Genomic DNA, 21,128 nt, shown 5'->3' with positions numbered 1-21,128 from the left:
ATAAACTAGTTCATAAATAGAGAACATAATTTAATTAATTTTACCACCACATATAGAAATATCAATACTGCAGTGAGAGATGGAGCGTACGGGAAAGCAGGGAGCTAAGGTGCTTTTGCATCCACAGCCACACACAACCAGCACAATAGCAAAATGATTGTGTATATATAAAAATCAAATCCTAGCAGTAATAGAGTACTTTGAAAGAATAAGTAGCTGTTGAGAGCCAGATAACTGGCTCAAGCAGGGAGACACTGTGTACGTGAAATACATTTTGCAAAGCTGAGGGAGAGATAGGAAGGACAGAGCAGGATGAGTTATTTGAGGCAAAATCTTCACAAGCGCTAGATAAGGAGCTGTGCTTATGATCTACTCCTGCCCATGCCGCCACATGGCCTTTCCCGTGTTCCCCATGACCACAGACAAATCCGTAAAGACTTCAGTTTTCTCCCACACCCTACAGGTAAGCATCCAGGAGCAAAATCCTGTACAGTCAGTACTGAAAGTGTTTTGAGCAGATGGGTTTCTGCCATGTCTTCCTGGCTCAAGCATTACTGCATCTACACTAGATGCAGATGCACATGCAAGCTTCTGATGCCTGGCACGCTGTGCACTGGCTCCTGCACCCACAGGATTTGGGGTGTCTTGGTTTAACTGAATAGAAGAGCACTGACAGTCACGAAACGATAGCTTTTTTTCCTGTCTGGATCTCCTATTCATAATCAAAAAGCAAGCGTGCATACCCATATTCTTCTTTCATGACTCTGGATCACACATACACGCATCTGCTTTTCCTTCAGACTAAACCAAAACCTTCAGGGGTGAGTAAGATCTGTTGAAATAAAGAAATACCAAACTGAAAAGATTTTGCAGATGTTAGCTGTAGAGTATTGCCCCAGTACTATGGTATTAACAAAGCCTCCCTCTATTTTAAAAAGTTGCTACAAAATACCAGGGTAACAGTTACCTCAGGCTGTTGAAATGTTTTCTATTTGTTTTTAAGGAAGGTAAGTGCAGACCTTGCAATCTCATCTCTCGCTCAATGTAAAGCACCGCCTTCCCCAGAGAGAGCTGTAAGAAGCTGTTTCACAGAGCTCTGTATCACAACGAGGTACAGAGGAAAGTCATTTGAGGCTGGTCCGTACCACAGAAACATCTATCAAAAATAATTCAGCACAGCTAAACAGAGAAGTCATACTGACTTTGACAGTGGAGTTCTCTAAAGATACTCCACCTCCAGCATATTTGGTGTTATTCATTAAATACAGGAAGGGTGGCTGGAAGGGCACACAATGACGTCCAACAGACAGGAGGGTGCTGGTCCTGGAGGTACCAGCTGAGATGCTGAATTTTGTCACTTTTTCTTTAAGCTTGCCCTTGCTCCAGCAGAGGCTCTGTAATGCAAACACCACAAAGGTTGTCTCCTAAACCTGGCTCAAGCAATAACACAAACCAGGCACTTAATTATTCATTGCACACAACCGCATCCTTCTGTACGTTCTGCATGATCTCTCCAGCCGTCAACAAAACAGGAAACCAAGCAGCTAAAGGCCAAATTTGCAAGCACAGCCAGGCACACAACTCCTGCCGCTGCCACCGGAGGGGCAAGACACGGCAGCGAGCAGCACGGGCTGGGGGGAGCAAAGGCAGGTCTGCGAGCAGGTCTGGCCCACAGCCACGCTGCAGGGTGCTGGGAAGGAGGCCATGTCTTCCAGGGGACTTTGGGGCAGAAGGACAGGTTGCCCATGCAGAAGTGAGGCTGGTAATACCCTGAGGACCAGAGCACACAGCAATCTTTCAGCATTGAAGGGACGCCAACATCTGCCGTGGCACGCCGACGCTAAAATGCCCTGGGCTTCCCCTTAGATTTGCTCCGACGAGAGCACCTACGGATGTCAAGCTTTTTTCTTTTGCAATAGTTGGAGTTCATCAACAGGAAAACCACCTGCTCCGCATATGCACATAGGAAAAACAGTGGAAAAGCACCGATAAGCACCAGCAGCTGCCCAGTAAATAACTTTTGCAGAGAGCAAATCCATCTCCTAGGCTCCTGGCCTCCTGCAGTCACTGCCTCACCTCCATGAATAAGTAATTCAATCAAGGTTTAGATCAGCAAGACAGACTAGACCTGGGGCTTTTTTCTTTCAAAGTATTTGGTTCTCTTTTGTTCCTCTCGATCCTCCCTCTCACCCTTTCTAATTGCCACAGGAGAGAAATTGTATCTCCCTGACCCTCCTGCACCTCTGTCAGGGTTCCCTTCCCAGCAGCAGGCAGGCTCCCCAGCAGCCTTTCCATTCTGCTGCTGCTCCCCCTTTCACAAGTGATCCCATTCAACTTTCCTTTAGCCAATAAATGTACTTCCAGAGAAGACAGCCTTAAAGCTCTTTAAGAGACTTGAAGAATCACTTTCTCTGCCCATCCGCACGTGATGCAATACTGCAGCGCAAGCACAGCAGGAACCAGCACTTTTGAAGGGTCAGGCTCCGCAGTAGATGAAGTGGAGCAGACCCCGCGGCAGAGACCTCTCTGCTCCAGTCTGGGCCAAACCCGACCTCCGCCAGTCCCAATACCCTCCAGCATCACCGACAGGCACAACACAAAGCCAGAAATAAACAGCCTCATTTTTTCATTTTAATTAGATTCCCAAAGACCTAATGTCTCCATATAATTTTACATTTAATGTCTGACATATCAGGGATGCTTCAGTCTGGAACTATGCCAGGGAAAGGAGCTCTGCTGGGTGAAGGACCAGAGGAGCACAGCAGACGATTGCCCTCCAAGCACAGAGGTCCCCACAGGGCAAGGAACCTCTCTGGCCTCCGATGGGCAAACCACGGTCCTGCCACATGCATTTCCTTCTGCACTTCGATCAGTGGGGGACAACAGCCTTAGCCAGAGCCTGCCCAGCCCCTCCTGTCCCAATAACTTAAATAAGAGAGACGCATCCTGCAGATATTGCAAGGGCTGCTGCTGAGGACTATTCAAACCCCAGGTGACAATGTCAGGCAAGTCCTGACCCAAGTATCACAGTGGTCCCCAACCCATCAATAATTGTAGCAGCTTGCTGTAGCTGCCTCTATCTGCCACTGACCCACAAAGCATCATTTCCTGAGCCTGGGCAGAAAGCCGCCGCCTGCCAGAGCAAAGCATATCGCTGGTACACACACACACAGTTTCTTTAACAGCTTTATTTTAAAGATACCAAAATACTTCAACCATCCCACGCAGTGTTTCTAAGTTTACTTAGTGTTATCCCCATTTCACACGAGAAAGAGAAAGGTTACTTGCTGTGATTAAGATAATACAGTGGCTTTTAGGGTAAAAACCTAATATCAATAAAATTCAATAAAAAACCGCTGAAATCCATCTGAGAACATGTATAAAGTCAACATAAAGATACAAGACATTTTTGTTATTTTCAAAACTGTGTGAATAAGAGTTAAGTTATTTCTGAATCTGAGACATTCGGGTACGGGTATTAGGCTCATAACAGTCAAGATACATCTTAGGGCCTCCAAACCCATTAAGACCAAACGATAGGGTTTACTTACTGGTTACAGTCTGACTTGCCAAAGTAAAGCAACTTATCAATGAAATAACTAACACAAATCCAGTAAATCCATACATTTAGCACAAGTAGTGCCAATGCAGGACAAAGTGTTGGAGTACCAGCATCCTCGAGGAGCCAGCATCTCTTTGCTGCTGCTTCCAAAGTAGTGCCCGTTTTTACACTTACAACTTGTATTAGATCAATTGATATTACTTTCCTTTTAAACCTGCCTCACTGAAATCATGACAAAGGCACAAAATAGCAACTGAATGAGGTTTGCACACAGAGAAAGTAAAGCGTACCAAATCACTCAGACTAATATAGCTCCAGGAATCAATAGGAGTATTTTTAACCACTCTCATAAATTTCTTCTTTGCTTCTGCTACTGGAAGTACCAGAATAGATGGAGCCTCTCAGGCACCAACAGAGTCTAATTCACAGTATTTTTGTTTGCTCCCGCAAAAGCTTTAGAAAGACATGGCATGCCAGGGACGGGGTCACAGCTTACAGCCTTCAATGTATCGGCCACTTTCCTGTGCTCCTAATCTTAAAAACAAAATACAAACAACAGCAAGAAATGGTAACAGAAGCTCCTTTCTGTACATTTTCCTCCTCCTGGAGATACACTAAAAACATACCATAGATTAGTCCCACCCAGGGTGAAGAGCTTTCTTCACACCATGTAAAAAAAACCTTCCTTTTTTAGACTAGTAATTACACAATTACACAAGTAATTGTGGGACTGCAAGTCTCCCTAATAATACCAGCCTCTCCCTCGGAGGCTTACATCTTTCTTGCAAACTAAATGACCACAATTACAGGGGAAAATACTCAATGCTACACTCCAGTTTTGGAGGATATTCTGCTACTTAGATTTCTTGCCTTTTTTCTTAATGCAGGCACACAATTTTAATTATTTGGAGCTCATCAGAGTCCATAGGGTTGGATCAGCAATGATAACAGACTGCCACTGGCAGGCAGTGACAAGCTAAACCCTAACTGAGACCTAAAAGATTTGCTACCACTCTGTAATGAAAAAGGCACGTCATGACTATTGGATTACATGAGAGTGACATTTGTGACAGTATTATCAAGTCAAATATGACAATTAAAGTTGATTTTATCTCAGAAATCATACCAGCTCTGTTGATGTTCACACTCCAGTGAACCATGTTTTCATGTGTTTTTTCCTATTAGAGGATGCAGAAGAAGAAAATCTTAGGGGGGAAAAAAATACCCAGGAGCACAACTGAAGAAGTGATTATTACTTTTTAACTTCTTCTATTAGAATTAATTCCTATTAAATCCTGAATGAGGTCTCGGGACACAAAACAAGTACAGAATTGCAGCTAAAACACTTGCAGCTCTGTGCCAGCTGGCAGCACGGGCCAGCCTGGCTACACGCACCACATCTGCAGGCAAAGAGCTGGGATTTGCGAATGCAACACCACCCCCTGACAAACATATTCTGAATATCTGCTCTGTTAATTTTTATTTCTAACAGCCTAACTCTCACGTAAGATCTAACTCAGGGTGAAATAATACCCCAGACAGCTAATGCAGAGATTGTGCTACACGCTGGCCGCTCAGCTGCAGCCCCCACGCTGGCATCCGCACACGGAGCAGCCCCGTTCCGTGTGACAGCAAGAAGTCAGCAGCACTGATTGCTCCTTATGGCACACATCACCCACAGACAGACATGAACCCTGGCCCCATGCTCTAGAGGATGTTATGAACTTATCGCTTGACCCTAGAGGACACTCACAGCAGGGTGACCCTGTCCATGCCATCAGCAAAAAAAAATGTCCAAACTATCAAGTCTAAATTCTAAAACATAAAGTAGAAATATGACAATTTCAGACTCCACTGATGTCCCACCATTACAGTGTACCCCCAAAGCTTTTGCTGCTAGATCACAGTCTTATCTGAAGTCCTACCATCAGTCAGCATCACATTGAACACTCTCCAAAGTTATCTTTATTTTTTCATCCAAAAAGGGAAGATTAAAAAAAACAAACAGACAGACAAGGGAGATAAGGGAGACCTGAAAGGCATTTTTATCATAATAGCTGGCAAACACACATAATTAGATTTTGATAGCAAGTAAAAAGATCGTGTTTACAGTAACTTTAAAATCAGTAAATTCTACTTAAGAATAAAGGGAGTGAATCCAGTATCTGATGATTGGCATTAATGTTCTAGACCTGATGAACAGCTCCAGTGCTCAACAGCTTCCCAGATTTCCTTCTATCTCAGCTGGCCTAATAAAAGATATTACTTCTCCCTACAAACCTTGACTTTCATATTCTAGTGCCTGATAAATAACCAGCACAGAAAACACAGATTTTTATCTGAATTTAAAAAGGGAAGTTTGTGTGTTCTCTCTAAGGACTCAATGAATCTTGTTAAATGAAACCCAACCCTTTGGCTTTAGAGAACTTTCTCAGTAGCTCATGGGTATATTCCTGAAAACCTCACATCTTCTTGCCATACAGCATGCCTGAAGGGAAATGGTGGTGGCACCAGCAATCTTTCCAGTAATTAAAAAGAAATACTAGCATAGGTGGTATTTGTGGAAAATAACACATTTATTTTTCCAGCAGCATGCATAGCACCAAATGGTGAGGAATTTGTTTCACTATGGATCTAGACAATGCATAGCTTCACCTCTGTTCATGAAGATGCAAAATCCGAACTCATCCCTTCTCACCAGAAATTAAAAAAAAACAACAAAAAAACAACTTCATTGTATTTAAGTCAGCACAAGACCCAGTTTTAATAACTGTTAGTTCTATTTGTCCATCTTAGTCTTCCTTATATGGACTTTAGCTATAAGTAAAGTTACCGGGTGCCTCTTTACATGTTGAAGATGACATTTTTAGCTCACCCTTGCAAAATCCCTAGTCTGGGGTTGGTTTTTTTGCTTGTTTGCTTGTTTTTTCAACTGCAAACTCAACAGAGCAGTTCTGACCAACTACCTTTAACTATTTAGTGACCCAAAGCCCTTGGAGCCACCAAGGACACACAGTCCCTTCCCCTCACCCCAGCGGTGACGAGCCAGCATGGGTTATAGCAGGGCTTCAGGGGAGATCTCAGAGCCCTTCCCAAAAGAAGAGATTTGCAGACAAAAGCTCTGTGTCCAAAGCTGCAGAGGAGAATATTAAGCTAGCAAAGGAGCGTTTGTTTGTGCTAAGAAAAAGATTTAACGTCTAAATTAAATAAGTGCACTATGCTTAGCTCCCACTGACAGAGTGGCTGGATATTAATGGCTCTCCCGCTTAGAGCTGCCTCTCTCCGGAGAGCACCATTAACATCAGCCGCTTGCTGATCAGCACATCAGCAAAGGGGACACGCACGCACGGAGCCACGCTCCCCCCTCCGCTCTCTCTTCCCTGCTTCCAGTTAGCTTCTTGAAAGGAATTGTATTGCTGTTTTGACAGAAATCCTGTTGTCCCACGGGGATACACTGAAAGAATGAACAGGTTTGGTTTAAGGAAGGTCTGAAAATTATTGCTACAAAACCAGGAAAGTAAAATGGAAACTCCATCATTAGAGTACTGAGTCAATATTAGTTTCCCCACGCAAAGGAAAATAAGTTGGGTACTTTTAATGATTTTCTTCATGTTCCCATTGTTAAATGAATACAATAAAATGTGTTTCGGTTATGTCATTCCCACTACTAATTGCTGTGGAAAATAATCCCTCGGGTCACCCAAACAGAGAAAAACATGGAAGAAGTCAGTGTTTGTCACATGCATTCAGCAAGGCCAGCAGCACTGTTCTCACAACGAGACCAGTCTCTCACCCTTCAGTGAACAAACATCACCTTGTGAAATAATCACATTAGAGCTTCTGCCTGATGGAAAGGCAGAGGGGTGAAAGACAAGACAGAGGGCTGTAATTATTATTTCTGTTTTAAAATACTAAAGGGAGCTCAGTTAAAGATCTCTGAAAGATGATGGGGTCATCTAATCAGAGGGAATACAGCTCAGCTATAATAAACAAGCCCTGATGAACACACTTCCTTTGAAGGAAGAATTGCAATGCCTGATACACAGATCAGCAAGGATTTGTTCTGGTGATGTTATTTATATTGGGTGAACAGTAAAAGGTGGTAAAGAGTCATTTTCAGCATTGTCTCACATACAAACAGAAATCTTTTTGAAGTTCACTCAAAGCCTGATTACTTCACCAGCACCTCCACACTTCCCAGAGACGCATTAGGACATTCTAGCGATAATTGCAAACTCTGTGACTTAATGAAAATGCTCACTTAGCAATGCCTCTAATCCAGCTGACCTGCTTTGAATATATTTAGAGGTGTCATCCAAATGTGAATCTCCAAATGCAGGAAGCATTTGTTATATTTCCAAAAGGAAAAAAAGAGAGCGCGCTTTCTGCTGTCTCTGCTCCTTTACTGCTACCTCCATGTGAGATTTCCCCCTAATTAAGATGCCTCATAATACTGAGGAGCAGTCAGATCTTCCAGAATAATTTAATGTACTTACAAGGGCTTTGACTTATTCCGCATGCTGTGCCTTACAGTAAGGAGTTGCTCCTTACTGGTTCTGAGACCAACAGACCACTGTAAGCCGTGACTATATCTGTCCTATATCCAGTCCACATTCCGCAGCCCAGGCTGGCCAGTTCACCGTCACAACGGCAAAACAACCTTGTTTTTCCAAGAATGGCATAAGCCTTCTCTCTAACTTTTCTGTGACTCTCCGACTCCCAGCATCAGGAATCCAGCACACTGGTCCAGCCCCCTGAGCAGCGTGTAACAGAGCAGAGAGGCTATGAGCCCTCCTGTCTGACAGACCCGTGCATGGATTCATCCATTAACCTAGCTCAGTTATTGGCTGCTGCTGAGGGTCACTGTTTAAAATATTATATAGTTAGGAAAATACAGTTCTTCATTTATTAGGGTTTTTTATGGGTCATATCGTTATTTCATTGTTGAACAGTGTTGAGACATAGCCCGGATCCCAACTCCTGCGTGCTCAGCAAGTCCCATCAGCATCTTGGGGTACAGAAACGGTCACCTCGCACACTCAGCAGTAAGTCTGCTTTAATTGCAACAACCCTCTGTTTTCACGAACTGTTGTTTTTCCATACAAATGTCTCTGGCAATGGATCATCCCTCATTGACACAGGTGCCAACAGAGTTGGACATGTTGATAACAGCTGAGAAGCTGCATAGGGCTGCTTCGAATTTCTGGCTTCACTGACTCTATTCCCAGGGAATAAGGTTTGCCACAATGTTGATTCTGCTAAAAGCGGTTGATGAACTTCTGTATTTAATGGGCAATAAGAGTTAAAACCTAAATCTAACTATTATATAATTGAAGGAAAACTAATAACTTTTTAAGAATAAGTATGGGTAAAGAAGAAAGAATACAGGAAACAGAAAGGATACTAAAAAAATCTAAAGTAACTGAGAGAAAAGTTATTCTTTAAAACATTAAAATATGAAAAGAAAAAATTGTATTATAGGCAATTCACATCATAGAATTTCAATGGGAGAAGCAAAACAAATAGAAGGGGCATTGCATGCCATTGTCACCTGCTTTGCAGTTGCAATGAGAAACTAAATTGAAATCTTGTAAGAAGTGACATTTTGAAAAACTTCCAATTCTGCAGATGGAAAACACAGCACTTTTTTTCTTGTACTTTTTATTTTCCAAGCAAGAGCATAACTGTATGCTATTATCTGCTGGCTGCACAAGGTGGATTTCAGCTGTGGCCTTTCCACCAACTACTGCGCACAACAAACCACAGGAACAGACACTTACTGATAACTTCGACAGAGCTGGACCAATGTGCTGAACAAATTTAAAAGCCAGAATCCAACTTATGCCTTTGGAAGAAACAGGCTTTAGGTCTTATAAGGTCCAGAATCACTTTTCACACATGCTAACTTCATTCTAGTAAAACATGGTACTAGATGTGTTTCATAATGTGTCCAATAGTTTTACACAATTAGAAAAAGCATTTGGGCTGACATTCAGCCCTACTGAATGTCAAATCTTTAGGGCCACTTTAGCAGACAGAAGGCACATTTTAACCTCATCAAACCTGAAAGAGTAAAAGGAATGACAACGACATACCGCTTGCAAGGGAAAGGCAAGGATGGAAACAAGGAAGAGATGGGGACAAGCTATGAGGACCACTCTCATGCTACCTTATAAACACACACAATGCCCACGCTTCTGTTACATGCAAAACAACAAACTTCTCTAATATTCTTCAAAAGATCTCATCAAACACAACAAACAAGCAGCATAGCATGGATAAATAACTACTGCCTCGTGACAAACAAGGAAATATTTATGGAAGGCTATTAAACTTGGATTACTTATCTCAGACACTGGAGCAGTTGCACAGTCGCCAATCAGCTCTGCTGACTAAATACATATTTATAAACGCTTTAGCTGTTTTATTTACCCAATGGACCAAAATGGCTTATTCATTCTGTTCTGGTTTTATTTTGGTCTATCAAGTACAGTAAATGTGCAGTTAGGTGCATAATAAAAACTCCTTTAGAAAAGTAATTACATTACCTTACACACAGTAGATTTTTCTTTCCCAAACAACAAGAACAACTGGACCATTTCACAGACTCATAAGTTCTTATTAAAAAATATACTGACACACACTAATTACTGAGCTGAAATCTTGCTTGGCAATGTAAAGTCCAAAGGAAACATTTAGAAACAAAGCAGAGCCCCCTGGAAAACCACTAATTTAAGCAGAGCATTTGCTATGGCAGCAGCGAGGGATGGGGCCACGGCACCAACCACCTGAACGGTTCATTCTCCACATCCTGCAGGGTTTGGTGAGAATTGGATGTGGTAGAAGATTATAACGGACCCACAGGTAAGTATTGCAAAGACCACCAATGCTTGCCTCAGCCACTGCCCTGGAAAAGTGAGGCACCTCCAGGAGAAGACAGCAGAGCACCACCAGAGCCTCCCCCACCATAAACCACAACACTCCAGCTGGGCTAATCCAGGCTGACAGCTCAAGACATTGCATCTGCCACAGGTAGAGGCCATGGCCACCTGGTCTTATTTTATCTTGTATCTGGGCAGCGAGTTGAAGCTCTGAAAATATTAACCTAATTGCTCTGCCTTATGGTTAAAGTTCAGTTCAGGAAGAAATGGCATGTTGAAACCTAGTAAGTCGGCAATTGAAAATATACCATACTCTTACACATCACCTAGACCAGCAGCATGTTCAAAAATCATGACTCAAAAACCTGATTGAGTCCATAAGTGATCCTGGACTTTGGGTTTCCTGGCTCAAAGTCCGAGTTACTTATTTTCCTAATTTCTGAGACATGCGGGATAAACTGACTTGTTGGAGATTATTTGCATATTACATTATACTGCCATTATCAGAAACATCTGCTGCCAGTTTTTTTATTCAACCCTTACAAAGAAGTTTTTTACAGCTGGTCTGAAAACTCAGGGTTTCCAATGCATTTGCACCTTTCAATAATATGTGCAAGCAGCATATACCCTCTCCATATGAGAGAGGCTTCCACATCATGCAATGCTCTGCATAACAACAGCATTTCAGCAGAATTATGTGGCTGGACAGTATTTCATACAAATAGCAATGCATCACATGGAACAATGGCCAACACTACTTCAAATCTCACTTTGAATTTCAACCTGGCTGCTGCTAAGGATGCTTAAGTCAACAAAAGCCCGTCCATCTGAAAAATCTCACCTTCTCTTATGCTTAAAGACAGGTTGTCTTAAAAGACCAGTGCAAACCAGTCCTGCTTTACTGCTCTGGGTCAGCTGAAGATAAGGCGGGGAGGTGAAGATGTAGTCAAGATGACAAGGTTTGTAGGATAAAGCGGTATCTTCCAAAAGATTGCCCATTTAGCTGGAAAAAGAGCAGCTTACAGAGTCAAGGGATGTTAAGGAAGGGAAAAATGTTGAAGTGGTTATCTCTCAGGGAAAGACAGGTAATTTACAGGCTGTGGAGCACAGAGAGATTAGAGGGAGAAGTGAAAAAACAGAGGGAGAGACTGCCCTGTGGAATAAGCCTAATGTCTCTATGAAGTCTTCATCAAAATTTGGCATTCAAGCTGGTGAGGAGGCCATCCATCTCAGGCAGGAGCCGGCAGCAGGCAGCACCACCAGCACACCACCATGACCTGTTGGTACTGATCTCCTCTCTGAAAGCATGGAGGATGCCCTTGACATGCCACACTGGGGGACATGGGCATGAGGCAGACACTGCTAGAAGTGCCCAAGAGGTGCAGCGCTTGGTATGTACCAGAAAAAAAAACATCTCCTTTAACTCCAGGACATATGATCATCTATCTTCTAAAGTTTCCAAATAACGTGAACTGATGAGCAGGAGGAATTTACCTTCTAGGTTGGATACTACATGCTTCCTGCTGCCTCCCTCAACACGGCTGTATTTTTTTTTGCATGCTTTTGACTTAAAATTCTTGCATAGCCTGAAGCCAAAAGTCTGTTCAGTAAAGTCTGCCTCGTTGTTAACTGTTCTGAGAAGCTGGGTTGATAAAGTTGGCTTTATGGTGTGTATTTTGGTCACAAGCTTTAAGTCAGCAATTCACGTGTGATGTAATTGGTTGTGAAAAACCCTAAACACCAAGTGATTCAAATTTCCTAGACACAAGTAGTTCAAGGAGCCTTCTGCACCATGCCAGCAGATGAGGCCATTGTATTGCTGCAGGTCAGTGCAGGGTTTCATGCCCCATATTATCTGCTGTAAACGAGCATCACTGAGGGACAACTCCAGCATCTTCCACTATCCTGCAGTGGAGCTAACTGCAGTTTGAGATCACTACATATGTGGTTTTAGGATCTGATACTGCTGTGCAATATCTACTCATGGATACTAAATACAAGGCATGCAGGCAATGGCAGCACCCTGGTTTGGGGGGGGTGGTGCCTTTTTTTTTTCTTTTTTAGTAACTTCCTTTTGTGTGCCAAGAGATCATAAATTTGACTGATCTCCAGCTGTTCCCCACATGCTCAAATTAGGAACTGGGACTTCTTTAAAGGTGGGGCATGGCCAAGCAGGACTGCGGTGCACAGCATGGTGTGGCAGCCAACCCAAGCAGCACAGAAGCCAGCAGCACCAAGTGGCTTTTTCAGCTGCCAAATCAGCACAGTTCATTCTGCTTTCAGATGGAAGAAGAGCAATGCCTTCAGGCACATCCAGCCTCGGCTCTCCCCATGGGGGATAACTATTTATGAAGTATGGTAGAATGGAATATGTATATGTATTATTTTGCATCTCCCTGTAAATCCTCACGAAGTCTCATAGTTTCCTGGCTTATCTCCATCTTCTCCCTCTCCCCACCCAGGGAACTGAAGTCTGGCCACTTCCTAAGCTTGCTTACAAGCTCCTTCCTTGGAGTTGCTGCTGGTAACAGCTGCCTGGTTTCCTGCTGCTGAAGAAGTTTTTGCTTCAACTCCTTCGGGTGCATCAATCTGCTCTAGCAAAGCCACACACTATTATATTTACTTACTAAACATTCATGCCCATTCTGCCATGAACAGAATTCATGCCTCCTCCTGCCCCAAAGTACTTAACTACAGAAACTGATATATCAATTTACAAGAGCCTTAAGTCTGCAAAACCCTTCCGCTTCCAACAGTGAGAGAGCTGGGCATGCAACGGGTTTCCTACGTCTGCAGGCAAAGCTGGGCTAAACCATGGCTGCATTCACATTTTCAGAAGTAATCCATCTGAATGAACAGTCATTTGGAAGCCAAACATGACCACTAGGACCAGCACTGTTTGGTTTAGAAAACAGCTCAGAAACTCCCTGGCTGAGCTGCAGCTCACTGTTCAGTGTTTGCAACTACTCATCCTTGTCCAGAGTCCCATACCCACGTGTGCAATACCAACAGCTATAGTAAGACTGTCCAGGAGTATTCGTATTACTGTTTACTACTGATCCTAACACTGGCTAATGAGTTGATTATTTGGGGTTCTTTCCCCTCCCTCTGTTAACTCTTGTCACTTAGAACCACAAAATATGCCGAGTTACAATTAAACACCATTGCTGACAGATACATAAGAGCAAAAAATTTTGCCCCTTCCCCCGCTCCCCAATTTGGGTTAGCCTGACTAAAATAAAATCCAAGATAAAAAAATGCCTCCAGCAGCTCCTTGAAAATATTTTTACCTTCATTATTTCTCCCTAATTCCCTGCCAACACTGCAAAACTAGGCATCCCTACCGCATCATGTATTTGAAGAATAACGTTCACGTGGGATGAGGTACAAAAAAAATGCTGAGGAACTACAGTTTCTCAAACTTAGAAAAACAGGAGCTAAACATCAGATTAATATTCTGACCCAGTCAAATATCCTTCCCCAGGTAACAGCTTGCCATTCACTGACAATATATGCCCTGAAAAGCCAGAGATAATAAAAATTTCTATGAAAACAAAGCAGCTGAGATGGACAGAGACATGAACCTTTGGTTTGAGATAAAGACTGAGTAATTGTTAAAAATCAGTATAATAAACATGGAAAATACACCAATTTGTGATCCTACAAAACAGGTATTTTTAATGTAAAACCTACTCTCTGAACTTCAGGCATGTCCTGAAGATTCAGCTAGTGTGTTTCTGAACACCCAGCTCTGTACATACACAGCATATACATACAGATATGTATATTTATCATATCACTTGGATGTCACTGAGACAACCAGAAAACCAAGATCCTGGGGGTACCGCTGCTTCTAATGGGCAACACAGACACAGGTACTGATTTTTGGTGGGTTTTGACCAGGTCATAAAGGAGCAAAACCAAATTTCTTGGACTCTAGCAGTAGGAAAAGAACAACAGGATGGGAAATTAATAGGTGATTTACTACAAAAGTAATTACAGCTGATCACTTCATTGTGTTTGTGAAGGGTTTGAGGAGAGAAACTTGCCATTTCTGCCAAGTTTTGAGAGCCTTTCATCTTCCATGGATAGGTGAAAATTTGAAACGTGCAAAAAGAAAGGACGAAGTGAAACGAATTTCTAAAGGGCATTACTGTTTTATAACCATGAGTCAGTTTTTCATCTAGGACATAAGAATTGATGTCAAGTGGCAAATAATTAAATATTTCTTAAGCTGTTGGCTGGATCCTCCACCACTGCTAACTGATGCAGTCCCAGAGATTTTTCAATAAAACTAACAGCAGCTTGGGAAAGCTCAAGGTGTGCTATATTCTATTGTTCCTCGCTGTGATTAGGAGACACACTGTAACAATGAGGATTGTGTATGCTCAATAAATATAAATTCAAACAGGACATCCACAATACAGAGCTTGTGAATACTTCAGAGAGGTTTCAGCCTTTTAATTCAAAGCAGATAGTTAAAGTTCATATCTTTATGGTAGTGTGATGTCATCTGTCTGAGTAAATCTGGAGTTGCATCTCATTTAATAAGATTATATGGTCAAACAGAGTGGAAGCAATCTGCTTGAACATTTCTTGGCTGAATGGTTTCAAAAGCATCTTTTGACACTAATTTGTTGAATGGATGATTGCAAGCAGCATAAAAACAAATTAAAAGTTTTAAGTGCTTGGGCTAGATCCTCAGCTAGTAAAAAGCAAAGGTGGTCCATTAAGTTCAGCATGGCTTTGCTCATTTGTATCTACTGAAGATCTGGCTCTTTATGCTTAATGTGACTATACATACGCTTGGGCACAGAGTTACACTCAGCAGGCAATTTATTCTAGTACTGAGCATCCTTTAGCCCCACACTGCCAACAGGAGTGGGAACATTTGTCAACTCCAGACGTTGCAGAATTAGCTCCTGTGTTCTTGCAACCAAAATAGTTGGGGAAACCACTGGAGGCCCTGTTCTGCTAGACATGGGGAATTTGATGGACATGAATGTATATGGCTTTTACATAAATTGTGTGGTCTAATTTACAGCAACAGGTAAGTATCACACTTTCATCTACACTTATTACACAGTGAAAATTCACCAATCATTAAAATTAAGCCCTGCCACTGTCAAGCCAAATGTTTATAGGTGTCCTTGGTCCAGTGCTTCTTCCAATTTATCACAAACCCTTTAGTCTCCCAATCTTCTGCTGCATGATATTCTCCATCCTTTTCACTAAATGCCTGTTGTGTCCACCTGATCTGCACGAACTGCTCCCTTTCCCAGCTCCGTACTTCTGTTTTGCTCTTCCCCATCTGCTCTCCTGCATTATTTCACTGTCCTGGGCTGCTGATGTAAATGTGCAGGTTATTAATGTTTTTGCTCAGTCTCCCTTTCCTGTACACTAAAGGCAGGTAGTGCATAGGAACCAGCAACAATGCTACCACCTGAAACCATACATAAACGTGAGCAGTAATTAATGGGAAAGTATTTAGAAAGATAAAGGAAAAGAGAGAAAACTAGATAACTGAAAAAAGGTCTGCCTGCTCTAATTTGCCCCTTGATTTTAAAGAGCAATATAAAGAGATAGTATTCAAATCCTGTTCTTGTTTACCACATGCCAGGTTTTCTTGAGTTTGTGGGTTGGGTTTTTTTTTTTAAAGCTAGCAACACAAGATGTGGCACCTCACACCATATTCTGTTTTCCGTTACATGAACATACAACATGGATGGAAGCTGCAGTGGGTCATATGCATGTCCCACTGAGAGCAAAATTAAAATCTGAGCTTAAACTGAATTTAGGAAAATATTCTTGCAGCTTCTAATCAGCTGCCAGAATGAGGTTTTCTGGGTTAAAAGATCATTTTTAGTCAAAAAAGGTAATATTTGAACACCAGTTAGGCACCCCAGGGACAACACAGATCTGCAGCCATTTCCATTTAAATTCAGAAGGAAATCAGTCTTCATGCATCACAGTGGAAGATGGCTGCCAGCTGCAGTCAGGGAAGCATCTCCCCTCCGTACCACAGCAATTAAAAGATCATGTAATTATAGTTGATCTAGCGCCCATGGAAGTCAAAGGAAAGCCATTCATCGACTGTAATGGCCTTTGGAGCAGCTTCAAAATTTCTCCAGCATATGTAGTCCTGATACTTTGGAAACCAAAAGCCTCCCAGTTTAACTACACTTATCCACAGCTAAAAAAGGAAGAAAGTGTTTTCACATCTTTCTTTCATCTAATATAAACACAACCCAGCAAAACTGACCATCAACTCTCTATTAAATGGATTATTTGTTGAAGGAAGTATGACGAGTTACTATTTACCCGTGGACCATTTCACAACAATCAAGGCTTTGCTTCCTTTGAAAGAAAAGTGTCTGCTTTCAATCTAAAGGACTCAAACCTTTTGTCCAAAAAAAAAAAATTCTGAAAAGTGTAAGCCAGCACTGCCCCTCCTTTCACCAAAACCTCTTTTTTAATTATCCTAGTTCATCCATGAGCATGGCGTAATAAAAGCAGGCACAGAGCAATTTTGCTGCAGCTCTCACCTTTGTGGTGGTTTCTATTAGATATTTAAGTTTCAAAGTTTTTCAGCTTTTCAACAGAAAGCCAAATCTTCCACCAAGGGAAGGGAACAAGCACAACCTCCCACCCTCAAAAGTTTCCAATCATCTAATTTCCTCAGGGACAAACCATTATCCACAAAAATTACCATTTTGGGGAAAAAAGCATTAATCTTAAAATCAGATCATACCATATAAAAAAATTTATAATAAATCCTTTTGTGTGCATAACAAACATTTTGACCCCCTGGTTTTGTGGGTTTTTTTCTAGCACTGAGTGGTATCTGCTCTGCACACATTTTAATACTGAAGAGGTTTCTGAAGGAGGCTTTTGTTGAATTATTTTATAGGCAGTATTGAGGACTAACTCCAGAGAGGAAGATACTTAATCATTGCTGAAAATCCCCAGGTAGCTCTGCAAATCCACAGGCTTTTGTGACCAAGATGTATTTACCATGTTTGTTAGCATTTTCTTGACTTCTGAGGAGTCTGCAGTTCTTCAGACATACTTGATTATTCACAGATTGCGTTGCTGGGCATAAGCCAAATTTATCTATAGACCTTAACTCCCCAACTACTGCCCTCCTCTCCCTACTCCATCCATAGATCTATAAGGAGCTTTCTGACAGAGAAGTTCATTATATTGAATTCATTTCTGAAAAAAGGTATGGTTTCACCCCTCCAAATGGAAATCAAGCCTTACCTGTCCTGTGAAGGCAAAAAGAAATCAGCCTAACTGAGCCTGGAAATTTGGTGTCTAGAAGCACTGATCTCAAAATCCTCTTACTGCTCTGAAGTAACATTTTGCAAGCACCCACGTGATCTATAATCTCAGTCATGCTTTCAAAAATTGCTATATTTAAGGTGTGTAGTCGTTGGTTACTTTCACTGGGAAGTAAACATTGGACAAATCAAGTAAACTTTGGACAAAAACCCAAATCATATCTGAAACAAGACTAGGGGTACTTCCACAATATTTTATTCATTAAGTCCATTTTCACAAGACTGGATTCAGTTTCCATGTCTATAATGAATTGCACCACAAACTCTATAGCTAGAGCATGACTGAAATGTTTCCACATCCAGGATGCCAAGACGTTCTTCTGCATCTCAAAGCAGCCTTGAACCACCTAAGAGCCCTCCTCAGTCTGAGATCAAGGGAAGTCTAAAACTGGATTTCTTCACAAAGAGCAGCAGAAATTTGACCAAACACACATAGGCTGGAAACCTGAGGTAAACAGATTTCACTTTTAGCAACAGCCATATATTTAATTTATTTATTCAAGCCTCTCTGCCACTGCAGCCTCAAAGCAAAAAAACCAAAACACACCAACAAAAACACCAGAAAAAAAACAACCACAAAAAAACCCAAAAGGACATTATTTGCCCTGATGACAAGTTACCCTTGGACCCGACCTTTTTCATTTATGCAGTAAAACAGTGGTAGTTACAACCTCTTCCCAATATACTGGATGCCTGAAGCAATTAAAGAAGCTGCTGGAAGAGAACAGAGGAATGCATTGATCTGTTGAACAGGAGAGTGCCACCCGCTTCACGTTCTACTGAAACAGATGAGGCAAGCAACTGCCTGATCCGGAAAACATCTGCTAAACAAAATCAAAATTAATGATAACCAGAATGAGCTCTTTGATGGCCGATTCTCACCCAGCTGCCAGGAACCATCAAAGAGCCACTCACAGAGGCAGCCAATTAGTTACTAATGCAAAAGAGTTTACAGGAGCAGGAACTGAGCTCAGGGCACCGGCATGACTCACATTTAACACTGCTGCACCTTTGGGTGGATTTGCAGTGTGCTGATGTGATGCACAGAAAGCCTTGTCTGGACCTTTTTCTCCTTAAAATGCTCCAAGGTCAGAGTTTAGATCCTCTGCCAGCACCCAACAAATCCTGACTTGCATCCCCAATACCACCATGCAGTTCTGTGCTGAAAGAGCACCTTTTCAATGAAAAAAAAAAATCTACAATTTGTGACACTGAAGACTGTCAGGTGAGCATTAGGAGGCAGTCTCTTTGAAATCCTACAGCAATACACTCTTTCAAGTGTGTAAACTCATGTTTGTGTTAAAAAGTTACTGCAAAAATACTCAACACCAACACACACATTGAAAGAAAACTGTATTTTTTTTCCTACCTTTTCTTCTTGTAACTTCAAACCTTCTGGAGTCCTATAAGGAAAAAGAGAATTTTTTGTGTTTGGGTTTTTTTTTCTTTTTTTAAATACAAGAATTGTTCAAAGGCAGCATGAACAGAAACCCCTAAAAACATTAGTCATTGTCCCAGAGAAGCATCTATGAAGCTCTACACAATAACTGAGGAGTAACTACAAGCATATATTTCAGTTAGTCCACAGATATTTAATGGATCAATATATCACCTAAAGTGATTCATCATTCTGTGGTAAGTTACATTGTAGAGCACAATATCTTTCTTTAAAAAGGATTTTTTTTCTCTATTGATGTTAAAAGGGAGCAGCTAGGAGGGTTATTATTACTATACCAAGGATTTAGGGTTAAGGAGGGAGGAGCCATTACAGGTATTTTTAGCAGAGACTTGTTCAAATACCTGCATAATTTCAAAGCAACCGGACTACTCATGCTTAGAGCCGAGGGCTCGTTTCAATCTTTGCACACCTACATCATTTGCCCTATTTCTTGCAAAGCATCACTACCATCTCTAATAAAGAAATGTCTTTTAAAGATTGCATAAAGTCTGAAGGGGTATTGCATTCCCAGACAACACTATCTACTTTTACTAACGGCACGTCTCCAGAGGAATAAATATTTAACTCCAAGCAGTAACATTATTTATGGGTTAATTACAAATACTTATTTCCATCATTCAAGTTACTTCTTGCAACCGGTAATAAAAACAGTGGAATCACGGAGGACTCTAAAAGACCATCTTGCCTGGAGTCATGTTGACCTGGACAAAGCCCACTCATGGATGATGGAGAATTAACCCCACTGAATGTAAACTTAAACCCGGGACCCAAAAGTGCCATCAGGTCCCAGCACCGTCTCCACTAGACACAGGGAAGAGGAGCAAGCTCTCCAGACCCCTGCCAGAAGCTCCTAAAGCAGGTTTTTACTCTTGTGGAAGTGCTTGTTTAACCCCATTTCATTCCTTTAGTGCTTGCTGTTCTCAGATGTTTGTTTATCAGAGAATGAAATAACAAAAAGGTTTGTTTTCCTCCTTTTGATAGGAAAATAACACATGGCCTCCCCAGACATCTGAGCTTTCTGGCCCACCTGATGCTTATTATAGTTTTATTTGTACTTTTTCACTTTTTTAAAAAAAATTAAGTACCTCCCTGCAGACCATGTTTAGACAAAGAGAAGTATAGTGCTACGCTTCTAATGAAATATATCCACAGTCCCCTTCTGCGGTACGGAGCGCCCTGCCACAGAGTAATTGAAAATACAGAAAGCTGCCACTGGAGCACACAATAAAAAAAATACAGAGCTTTTCAAAGTGAAAGAAGATAGAAAAACAGAAGGAAAAAAAATCAGCTTATGGAAGTAACAACCTGCTCAGCTAACTCCTGAAGGCCTCGCCTCCCTCACCCAAGCACGTCAGACAGCATCAAGTAATTTAGAAGGAGGTATTTTATTCAAGGACGTACTATTACACACACACACCGCACACTACAGCGTTGTAGCTGTTCATTTACTGCCTACCAAAACCGCTCCTTTCTGCCCCCGGCCCCTCACAGGACCCCCGCGAGGCCTCGGCCTGCCCCGGCCCCGCGTTCCTCAGGCCCAAGCGACCAAGCGCCATCGCCCGTTTCCTGGCCCAGCTCCACTCAAACCTGGTGACGGTTTATACTTTGTCCGCTGTCAGCAGCTGTGTAGGCAACAGATGCTGCTTCTCTTTCCTACCAGTGGCCGGCAAGCTGTCTTTCTCAAAAACAAAGCTTTCCCCAAAACCGAGAAGGATCAGAAGCCGTCTTCGTGACACCCTCCAAGTCAATTGAGGGGGATAAACAGAAAACGGGTATTTGCGTATAAAAATACTAAGTCATTATTCCCCGTAGGATGCTACCTCAGTGATCTTGAGAAATATATAAAATGGTATTCAGGATTAGTACAGACTTCAAAGCATTTA

General features: G+C 42.0%; 1 protein-coding gene across 1 annotated transcript in view; it reads right to left on the bottom strand.

Annotated features, from left to right (window-relative positions):
- The window catches only part of FSTL4 (follistatin like 4), a 239,830-nt gene that overhangs the window by 201,005 nt on the left and 17,697 nt on the right, over window positions 1-21,128 (bottom strand). The window contains exon 3 of the mRNA XM_049829813.1: window positions 19,156-19,189. Coding sequence (XP_049685770.1) covers window positions 19,156-19,189 — 34 coding nt within the window. The remainder of the gene's footprint in view (window positions 1-19,155; window positions 19,190-21,128) is intronic.

This window comes from Accipiter gentilis, chromosome 26, assembly GCF_929443795.1.
Source record: "Accipiter gentilis chromosome 26, bAccGen1.1, whole genome shotgun sequence".
NCBI lineage: Eukaryota > Metazoa > Chordata > Aves > Accipitriformes > Accipitridae > Astur > Astur gentilis.
Note: the sequence above shows the minus strand (reverse complement) of the source record. Positions and strands in the feature narration are given on the sequence as shown.